Source organism: Populus trichocarpa, chromosome 14 (assembly GCF_000002775.5).
Source record: "Populus trichocarpa isolate Nisqually-1 chromosome 14, P.trichocarpa_v4.1, whole genome shotgun sequence".
Classification (NCBI taxonomy): domain Eukaryota; kingdom Viridiplantae; phylum Streptophyta; class Magnoliopsida; order Malpighiales; family Salicaceae; genus Populus; species Populus trichocarpa.
In genome coordinates, this window is record NC_037298.2 from 4,118,746 (window position 1) to 4,129,588 (window position 10,843).

General features: G+C 33.2%; 2 protein-coding genes across 2 annotated transcripts; both read right to left on the reverse strand.

Annotated features, from left to right (window-relative positions):
• Window positions 1-720: 720 nt before the first annotated feature.
• LOC7497346 (zinc finger protein ZAT9) lies at window positions 721-3,162 on the reverse strand. Its single transcript, XM_024584420.2, has one exon. The coding sequence runs from the start codon at window positions 2,426-2,428 to the stop codon at window positions 995-997; it is 1,434 nt and encodes a 477-aa protein (XP_024440188.1). The 5' UTR covers window positions 2,429-3,162; the 3' UTR covers window positions 721-994.
• A 5,652-nt stretch (window positions 3,163-8,814) lies between these two features.
• On the reverse strand, window positions 8,815-10,420 carry LOC7497347 (putative expansin-B2). The gene is made up of 4 exons (XM_002320672.4): window positions 10,180-10,420; window positions 9,953-10,065; window positions 9,589-9,788; window positions 8,815-9,263 (listed from the first exon to the last, which is right to left on the reverse strand). Exons 1-4 carry the CDS (start codon window positions 10,358-10,360, stop codon window positions 8,933-8,935), a joined length of 825 nt encoding a protein of 274 aa, XP_002320708.1. The 5' UTR covers window positions 10,361-10,420; the 3' UTR covers window positions 8,815-8,932.
• Between the last annotated feature and the right edge of the window lie 423 nt (window positions 10,421-10,843).

Here is a 10,843-nt window from a genome sequence, read left to right on the forward strand (position 1 = left end):
CAAATAAGTTTGGAGGGCATCAAAAAGTATCATACAAATGATAAATAATATTATAGCATGTGGCTATATAATAATTGCTGCTTGTATAAGCTGTTTGAACCCATTTCCGTGTTTAAAATTCTTTTGGAGATATTAATTTGAACTTCAAATAGAATTTAAATAATAAAAAATAGTAAAAGCAAATAAGAAAGAAGATGCTCTAATTTATTACGGTAATTTCAAATAAAAAATTCTAAAAATACCCTTTTCTTTTCCGTCAAAACCCCTATAACTTCTCTTTACCATTTCATATTTTACCGAATCCAAGAACTTCTGTGCCATATATACGTAGCTGAACTAAAGCATCTCTGCTGTCTGAAATGACAATCAACCAGGTGCTATAAGAGTAAGCCCATTTCATGCTCAAGTTGGCAGTAGCACCTCAAGCAACAAGGACAAAACCCGGGTTTCTAGTTTCAACATTTGAAGAAGAAATATCGAAGCTAAAAATATTCTTTGCCAATCAGTGGGATTTTGACAGACTTTTTAATATCAGGTAGTTGAAGTGGGATTATGGTGGATACTGCCTTGTTTATCAGGACATCTTCAGCAAAGTCAACTCCTTTGCTGGATAATACTAGAGAGATGTATCCTTCTTCATTGGATTTTAGATTATGGGCAGTTGCAGCTAGAATAAATACAAGACAGTAAACTAAGAAGTACAAAGGGTCTGCCATGAAATTAACTGGAGCAAAGAATGATTCTTGTAAAGGCAAAACAATTAAAATTGTTAATTTAATTCATTTCCACATCTATTCATCGATGTACCGACAAAAGGCAAAAATTATTTGAAGGGCGCACATTACAGCCCAATGAACACATAATTGCAGTGATTGGTGTAACAATTATAGTTACAAAATTTTCTTGTAATTACAGTTTTTAAATACAAAATTGGACAAATGAAAAAAGAAGAAAAGAAAAACTTGAAACCCGGCCCGTTTTGGGTCTCAAGATTTTATAACTGGTCCGCTCTCACATCAGTAGTTGAACCAATTCCCACCTGCAACCATGGAGATGAACTTCCACTAGTGCTCATGTCTTTTAATTCACTAAGTTTTGCTAACTTCACCTTACTATCTGCTTCATCATTCACATTCTGGACTGAACTATAATAATTATTATTATCATCGTTATTGTTGTCTTTGGTGTCACGATGATCCTTTTCATTTTGGTGCTGATGATTGTTGTCATCCTTTACTTTTGCATCAACTCTCGTCCAAGGTTGTAAGTAAATCTCAGTAGAAACCGCAATATTTGAAGGGTTTGCAACAGGTGGATGAGCAGGAAGATTGAGATCAAGTGTGAGATCTAATGGCTCAGAATTGTTGATGAACTTCGGTCGTCGTTGAATTTGGTCCAAGTGATCCTGAAATTGATGGAACTTGGGGAAAGATGAAGTGTCTGGAGAATTTGAAGTGAGCCAATGACACCTTTTATGGCCACCTAATGCTTGTCCGGATGAAAATACACGATGACATATGGAACATTCGTGCACTTTGGATTTCCTTTTCGAAGTGGAAGCCAATGGAGGAGTTGAACCATGATCGAATTGCAAAGTCGATGTCGATTTTGTTGAAAAGAATTCATCATTTGTGATGAAATCTTCATCATGATCAGCTAGGCTATCCTCCATGCCTTGATCAAGCCGGGCTGCATAACATCCTTTAACCTTCTTGTGGCTAGCTCTATGTCCACCCAATGCTTGATGTGAATTGAAAACTTTCTTGCATGCTTTGCATTCAAACATTCCTTTAGCAATCCCCTTGGCCTTGTCTAATGGTGGCTTATATTCCACATGAGCCATAAAATTCAACGGATTTCTTCGCTCTTCTTCTTTACTAGCAGATGCACAGGACTCCTCAGGCTCGGCTTCTAAGGGATCAACTGTTGCATTAGATAGCATCATGAGGCAATTAGCAAGATCTTCCTCTTCGCTTGACGGGCAACTTGAGTTAAAATTGCCAACTTTAGCTCTCAATGATCGTTTTCTCTTAGACCAATAGCAACCCCTTCTTGGAGTTCCACCCTCCTCGTCCGATCCTGGAGAGGAAACAAGCAATTGATCTGCATCCTCGGACGTGCATCTTCCATGTTCAAGAAAAGACTTCCATGACAAGAATTCTTTGCCACAATTTTCACAAACCCGACAGCTCTTTAATCGATTTGGATTCGTTCTTAACGCATACATACGCCTGGTTCCAGGGGGCACGGTGGCTCCCAATTTATCTTCCCAGTCACTAGCAGGATCTTCATCTTCCATGTTGACATTCTCATCACCTATTCCGTGTGCTCTCATGTGCCCTCCTAGTGCTCTTCCACACATAAATCCTTTCTTGCATATTTTACAGAAGTGCTTGAAGTTTGGTTGTTGATCCACAAGCAAAGCCATATAAAGTGGGAAAAAAAAACAATAAACGAAAGAAATGAAAAACTAAGAGAGAAAGAATTAATGAATATTAATCAATGAAGTGAGGTTAACTAATGATGTAAGAGATCGAATGGGGCGAAGTTTGTTCTCGTAGCGGAACTTGCTGTAGGGTTGTATGGTTAAGAGGAGTGCTAACCAGACCTAGCTTCTAGATATAGCCATGGTTGAGAGAGAGATAAGAGTAAATAATAGTTTAGAATATGGTGCCAAGTGGTGGGAGTTTAAGAGGGCTAGAGACTTTTTCTATAACATTGTGGTGGTGGCGCCACCGGTCAAACAAACCAAAGGGCTTAGGTCCGTACGTCTGTGGGAGAAAGAGAGAGTGGTGAGTGAGGGAGTGAAAGGGGAAGAGAGTAGTGGTTCTAACTGCCATACCTATTCATATCCCTTCAATTCCAAGCCAAGAAAACTAAAAACTCATGCTTCTCCCTGTTTGTCGGTTGGTTCAAGCTGCCTTTCCACACAAATATTATGTCATTTGTCTAATAAAAACATATGTGTGTTTGTTTCCACTTTTTTAGTTTCGGAACAACTCATGAAATCTCCGAGTACAATGCGGATCAATTTGGATAAGTTTTAGGGTCTGCTTGATCTTAGTCCACCGAGGGCAGTGTGTGAGAAGCTAGCTAATTCAGTGTGATCTTCGTTTCTACGATTTAAATAAAATTTCCCTAAAAAGTTGTGTTATTTTTCATAAACATAAAACACACATTTCTTAAATTCAAATTAAATTTATATATATATAAAATGTGTATGGGATGTCTCTTTCTGTAAAGTTTGAGATTTCCATAAAAGATATCTCTATCTCAAATTGAGAGCAAACTACCACTAATTGTACAGAAAAAAAAAAAGCGTGATATCAGGTAATGTTTTGATGAGATTTTACTCATATTAGAGACGGAAATATCTCATGAAAGAAGAAAAGGAAGGGCTATTCCTAGCTATTTTATTTTGCCTAGACGCCAATAAACCTTCCAAAGAAAAATAAATAAATTAAAAGAACTTGCGTCTTTCCCAAGCGATCGTTTGTTCGTATCAGAAATCGCTGAAGCTTGGAATGAAAAGGATGATTAAGAGAATTTGAAAATTACTCCATTTAATTTATGCAATAAATTGAAAACATTGATGAACGGATTAATTCAATAAACAAAAAATGGAAAAAAAATATTATTTCTGTGTAGCGTTACTTCGCTCTCGCTCGGTTGAATTTGCACATTAATCCAATTTATAGTATTCAATCGGGTAGTGATCGAGAATCATTTTGCGCTATTTTACTGGTTCAGCAGAAGATTTGGGCATTGTTGTTCCTATGCATGTCGATGTTTATATTGGAGCTTCATACAGTAATGCTATAATTACCTAAAACATCTAAAATATTTAGAAAACACTATGGTGCTTCACTATTTATACATGGATAATAAATCACCTCAATCTTTTTTCTTTATTTTTTTTTACTTTGTAAACTTTCTCTCTCTCTCTCTTTCAATTAGACCCTTCATAACCGAATTTAACCTAATTTGATCATGAAATTATGCTTTTCATTTTCTTTTTTTTTCCACTCTCCCCTTTCTATATGAACTCGATTTTGTTTTTTTAATTTCTAAACTGTTTTTCTTCCAATTAGATCCTTCTACAAACTAGTTTGATGAAATTAGGCTCTGCCTCTTCCTCTTTTTTTTTCTTTCAATTCAACCCTCTCTTTTTTTTTTTTCCTTTCCCCTCCTTTTTATTTCAATTTCAACCTTTATTTTTTCAATTTCATCCTCGTATTTTTTTTAATAATCATCCGGGTTGTTCTTGAATTAATTAACCAAGTTAACCGGATCATATCGTAACATCTCTAACATGATTTAATTTTAAACTTGAGCTAAATAAATAGTCAAGTTAAGATGTTTTTCTTTCTTTCAATTCCATCATTTTCTTTTCTAAATTCTAACTTCAAGCTTTTTTTATATGACCCGCAACATAATGCCAGTGTATAAACTAGTTATATCTAAGCTATATTGTGGTTCGTTGGTATATGTTTGGGTTGGTGGTTTCTGCTTCACGAGGCTGACTGTTTCTGATGAGCATGCATGAGAGATATTATTAGAACTATATATTTTATTAATCTCATTAGTGAATCAATAAATTAAAAAATTGGTTCGGTTCTCAAATTGAGTTATTTATGCAATTGGGCCAGGTTTGGTTCTCAACTTGGGTCTTTTAAGAAATCAACCTTATCGAACCGAACATGGGCCTTTTAAGAAATCAACCTTATCAAACCAACTTGAACCATGATCTAATCAGTTTGAGCCAATCTAACATAACTGACAAGTCAACCCTACCAAAGACGTGTCATTAACTTTTTTAAACATAAATGACAAGGATCATACCCCAAGAAGACATGTCATTTACTTTAAGGGAAAATAATTGAAAAATGCATCATGGTGTTAAGAGTCGAGTCATTAACTGCTTACTTGGAAGCACTTGTGTCACCATCAAGTCATAACAAAAAAATTAAAGCTGAAGGGGTTTTCACTGTACACATATATAATTCACTTTTCAATATAATATTATAATTATGATTTTTTCCTTTTTTAAAAACACTCAATGGTGATCTATTAATCATTCAATTCTTTTCAGTATGATTAAATGACTTATTATTTTTTCAATTTGATTTTTATTTTTTTGTTATTTTGTTAAGGTTATTTTTTTCTCTCCGAGTAGTTTTTATAGTTATGTTCTCTCCTGTTGAAACTTTAGAGGTTCTTACATAATACATCCTATGCTATCTCTTTGTCTCCTCGTCTTCCATTGCATTCTCTCTAGTTATCTGATAGAGATAATAATCTTATTTATCTATAGAGATACAAAAGATTAAATCTTCATTAGCATTTGTGTAAAATAAAAGAAAAAAATCAATAGCTTAGCTATGATTTGAATTCTTATTATTGATCTGCTTCCACGGGTTGTTTAATGGAACGCTTTGAAATGGGTAGAAGAAGAAAGTTTCTTTATATGTATATATTAATTGTAGCTATCCAGATCAGCTTACATGTATTTTGACTAATCCTCTCAGAAATCATCAAATTTTAAGGTTATTGGAGACTTATCTGGTTGATAATTTCAGGATCTTAGAGGATTAATCAAGATACATGTAAGCTGATCCTATATATATATATATATATATATATAGAGAGAGAGAGAGAGAGAGAAGGCCCGGATTTCGCTTTCCATATTATCTTCCATTCCTTACTGTCTCACTATCACTTATTAAAATTATATAATCAAATTAACAGTCTCATAAAAAAAAAAAAAGATTACCTTTATAATTAAATAAATCAAATAAATAGTCCCGTTAATAAATAATTACCCTCCTAATCAAATAAAAAATCTTGTAAATAAACGGCTACCACAGCAACTAGATTTTTTTTCTTAATTTATGTTGATAGAATTATTAAAAGACGAAAACACCCTATATAAATAATAACCTTAAAAATCCAATTTCTCTTCCATCCGGTCACCACTCATACCCCCCTCTATCTCCTTCACCCGCCACCAACACCACCAATTTTACTATTTCACGACATTGATGGGAAGTTAGCGTGTTGGAATCGAAGGAAGGCTCAGACTTGTCATTGTTGGGATTGATGCAATGGTGTTTATCACTTTCTGAATTGTTTCGATTCTTATCCTCTTTTACATTGTAATTCAAATATTTGTTCACCTTTTCTTGGTGATGTTTTCACAATGGCTGTTGTTGCTGCTCTTCTTCTTCATTTTATCCAGCAAAAATCATGGTTGGTCTTGTTTGTAATCTCTGCAGAAGAAACAGAGACGAGTTGTAAAGGGCAAAGATGATGGTCTCCGAGGGTTATGGTGAATGGCAGAAGAAACAGAGACGAGTTGTAAAGGACAATTTAGGCATACAGATTATTAAAACATATGTTAAATGGAAACTTGAAATAATTTAGACGTCATGTATGGGCATGGATTAACGTATGTAAATAGTCAGAAAAGGTTCCGTGACAATTTCAATTAGTCAATGAACTGTTGGCTAAGCAAAGTTATTAATTGCTTCCATGAGTGAAGTGAGTTTAGTCTGTAACCCATCAATTACAATAATTAATTTTGCTTCGATTTAAAGCATCCATAACTGGGTTACTTAAGTAGTGATAGTGATAAGTAAAGAAGCTTACTTGGTTAGTGTAGGCCTTGAAGCAACCAGTCCACTTTACAGTCCTAAGATGATCGAGACCTCTCACTGAAGAAGTTAAATTGGGTGATGAACTAGCACTTCCAAGTTCCAACCACTACACCAAAGAGTGTGAATTAGCCAATGTTTTTTTTTTTTTTTTTTAATTTATTAGTCCTCATCTTTGCTAGCTAATCCCTCCAAAGTAGTCCAACTTTTTCTTGGTTTTGGTTACATAATGGTTTAAATTGCCAAATATGTTTTTATAAATATAATTTTATCAAGTAAAAAGTCATTGATTACAAACTAGTGAAGGATTGTTGGTATAATTTATAAATTAATAAAAAATAAAAAAGATTTTAATTTCATTTTGAAAAAAAAAATTTCCTCCTACTTGTTTATAAGTGTGAGTTTTTACTGTGTAAGATATTAAGTGAAAATTACGATGAAAGAGCTATTCTAATAAGTTTCTTATTGAGTTTAATTTAAAATATAAATGATTAGTGTTTTCATGCCTCTTAAACCAATAAATTTTACTATTTATTTGTTTCCATACCCAAAATATTACTAAAGAGTCTTTATTTTTATTTATTTTCCACTAGAGTGCTTATGCGATAAAAATTCATATATAAGATGAAATGTTGTATTCTGTTAGTGTTTGAAGTGTATATTAAATTATAGATCTAATTTTATAGATGGAACTATTTTTTATTACCACCGCTAAATTATTATATGATCAGATTTTAAATAGGTCATTCCTAATAAAAAGTTTATTTATTTACATAAAAAAAATCCACATAACCTACTCTTGATTTGAATAAAATATGACAACTTTAAAAACTTATCATGTCAGCCAATATTTCAGGATATCTTACATTGATTATAATAATTTTAAGTTAACGTACAAACTTTTTCGAAAACATTTGAATAAATATTTTTATTCTATTAATCACTCTTGATGTGACAAAATATCATTATCTACTAAAAATCCAGTTGATATATTCAGTGTCTTGTTTCTTATTATCTCACAGTGTTATTGGACTGACATGTGAAAACTACCTGTCGTCTCTCCCATGTGCACGAAGAAAAGGACTGGATTTGGGAGAGGGTCCTTTAGAATCGACACATTTACAAATTTTTTTTTTTTTTTTTTTTTTTGTGAAATGGTCGGGCGAGGTTGTATAAGCAGTGGCGTCATTGCCTGGACGAAGAATTTTTTGTCAGGCTTTGCCGCTTAAAACAAGGCCGCGACTTCGTGGACCAGCCGACCATTACATGGGCTCATAATTCAGACGCGACCCATATTCTGGCAACCCGAATTTCTGCCCAAACTTTATTTAAGAGTAATAAAAACAAAAATATTTTATGATCTATAAAGCAACAAGCCGCAATTAATTAGATCCAAATATTTTGTAAGTGTGAGGTAAAAATCAATGATATAATATTTACTTTATGATAAATTAAAAAAACCAAGCAGGATATATATAGTATCACCCTATCAGGATATAAATCCATTAATTCAACACTATTTCCTTCCAAGAAAAACATCGAGATTAACACTATTTTTTTTTATTAAAAAAATTATTTTTATTAATACTCAAAATAAGAGTACAGACACATTGCAATTTTCATGACACATGAATAAAAATAAAAGTTGACCAGTCTAATTGAAAGAAAAAATAAAGAGAAAATAGTCTTTTCCAAACCCTTCATAATAAAATCAAGGTTATGTGATTGTCAAACCTTACTTACGTATTAGCCCATAAAATAGAGAGTTTAATGAACATTATCCTCCATTAAGTCTAATGTATTATACAAGCCTTTTGCATTTGAAAATATATTTAGATGTATTTTAAAAATATGTTTAGCTTCAAAAAATATCAATTTAATATTTTTTTAATAATTTTAATTTATTGATGTTAAAAATTAAATGGAAATTTAAAATTAATTATTTTAATATATTTTTAAATAAAAATAATTTTTAAAAATATTATATACCATATTACCAAACAAACAGACAAAATAAAAGGTACCATGACGTGATGACAAGTTACTTATATAGCTCTCAGTTTAAAGACAAAGTAAAAAGTGCCATGACGTGATGACAAGTTACTTATGTACCTCTCAGTTTAAAACAAGGTAAAAAGTGATGAAAGAAATGCCCACGTGGTAAAGCTAATCATTCATCCTTTATAATAAGATTCCATGTTCCTTGGAACATACATACATACACACATGCATATGATCGGCTCCATATGGAACTATAGCTTTCATGTAGCAATTAACCACTAATTAAAATTTACTAGTGATCTATAAGTTTGTCCGGGTGCCCATCCTGCCGGAATTACACCGCTAGCTACAATGGTCTTGCCGGACTCAAGAGATGTTAGCTTAATAGAAAGCGGGGCACGTAACAACGAGCCTGCGTCGAGCTTCCAAACAGCACCCCATGATTTTTGCATGGGAACCCATGAATCTGAATCCAATGCCTGTTTTAATTCCACGGATTTAAGCTCACCATCTCCATCTTCGTATTCAACTACAGTTGCAAAGTAGTAAGGGTTTGATCCAGAATCAACATGGAAGGTCACCGTCTTACCAGGCCAGTTGCATGGGACCCTGCAAGCCAATAACGATGCATTATTAGACAAAAATTGACACTTAAAACAAATCGATTCGATTCTGATAATATTCTAATAGAGATTTTAATTAAAATCTTTTTAAATTTATCTGGGATTAGTAATCATAATGAAAAGTCCATGCCCGCAAATTATGATAATAAAAAACTCAAGTTAAATATGCTTGACTGGATGTATGCTTGAATAAATTAAACAGAAGACTTTGGTTACAATACTAATTATAAAAATTGACTAAATGTGCGTAGGAATTATTCCCCCCCCCCCCTTCTTATCTCTTCCCCCATTTCTCTCACAAATTTAAGTACCTTTGATGTTGAATTTGCAAGACTCCAGCATTACGAAGTTGATCTTCCTTGCCAGATATTGCCATGGCCCCAAAAGCAGTGCCACTTAAATCAAAATGAAAGGATTCCTGGGCACAGGGACTTCCAGGACACTGATCTGTGATAACCACAGTAACTGGATTCCCTGAGCATGCAGCATTCGAACTCGACGTGCATTTCACCTAATTAATTAAAATTGGAGCAGCATATTAGATAAGGCACAAATTAAAGATAATATTTATTGCTAACAATTAAAGAATCAATCTTCATTCAAATACTTGTTTAAAAAGTATTTGGTATACATAGAAATTAAACTAACAAGTTATTATTAGCAAACATGGTTCACCTGATAACAAGCTCCACATCCCTGGCCTGATTTGTATATAGAATCGCCTCCAGCTGATATAAATGAAGAGAATGGTGCTTGCTCCACAGCATTCCCATAGCCACAAGCTCCACCTACACATGCACACACAAAATATGAAAAACCTAACACAGTACTCTCTTTTTAAATTGGAAAAAAGGCAGCAAGGATTCATTCATTCATGATGTTTCAGTCTCTATTTCAATTACCATCACTTCCAGCACCAGTGGGGCTGCCATACCAAGTAGCCCCAGCAGGCGACCAATCAGAATTAGATTGTATCTTTGAGACATTGAAGAGCTTGGGATGGAAGCAGTGGCAGGAGTTCACCAAAAAGAAAGCTAGAATAATGGGGAGATGGAATGGATTTTGAAAGGAAATTATAGCCATAGTGAATTATTGATGTATCAAGGAACTGCTACTGTAATCAATAGCTATGTTGTTGTTTTGATGATGGGTCTAAATGGAAAAATAGACTCGTATTTATAGAAAAAGAGCGCTGCATGGTTTCAACTTTCAAACGAGTACAAGCATGAGTGGGCACGTGGCATAATGAGATTGAGTTCCATTTTTTCAAGGTACAAGACAAATTGTAAGATACGTAAAGTGCACGCTCTTAAGAAGGACCAATATTATATATATATATATATATATATATATATATATATGAAACAATCTTAGATTTTAAAGATAGATCTCACATATAGATAATATATATTTAGAAAAATATGTTTCTTTGAAAGTTGACATTAAAGATTAAATTAAAAAAATTAATAAAAATAAATAAATATTTTTAACCATCGAGCTAATTAATGTTTTGGTCCTTTGGAGCTGGGCAACAGATATATATATATATATATAAGATTTCCTTGA

What these genes read in the sequence shown, in the direction of transcription:
- LOC7497346 (XM_024584420.2), bottom strand. Translation starts at nt 2,428, where the DNA reads ATGGCTTTGCTTGTGGATCAACAACCAAACTTCAAGCACTTCTGTAAA.
- LOC7497347 (XM_002320672.4), bottom strand. Translation starts at nt 10,360, where the DNA reads ATGGCTATAATTTCCTTTCAAAATCCATTCCATCTCCCCATTATTCTA. An exon ending in GATGTGGAGCTTGTTATCAG is followed by an intron (nt 9,789 to 9,952) that starts GTGAACCATGTT and finishes TTAATTAATTAG; the next exon opens with GTGAAATGCACGTCGAGTTC. An exon ending in TTGCAAATTCAACATCAAAG is followed by an intron (nt 9,264 to 9,588) that starts GTACTTAAATTT and finishes ATTGGCTTGCAG; the next exon opens with GGTCCCATGCAACTGGCCTG.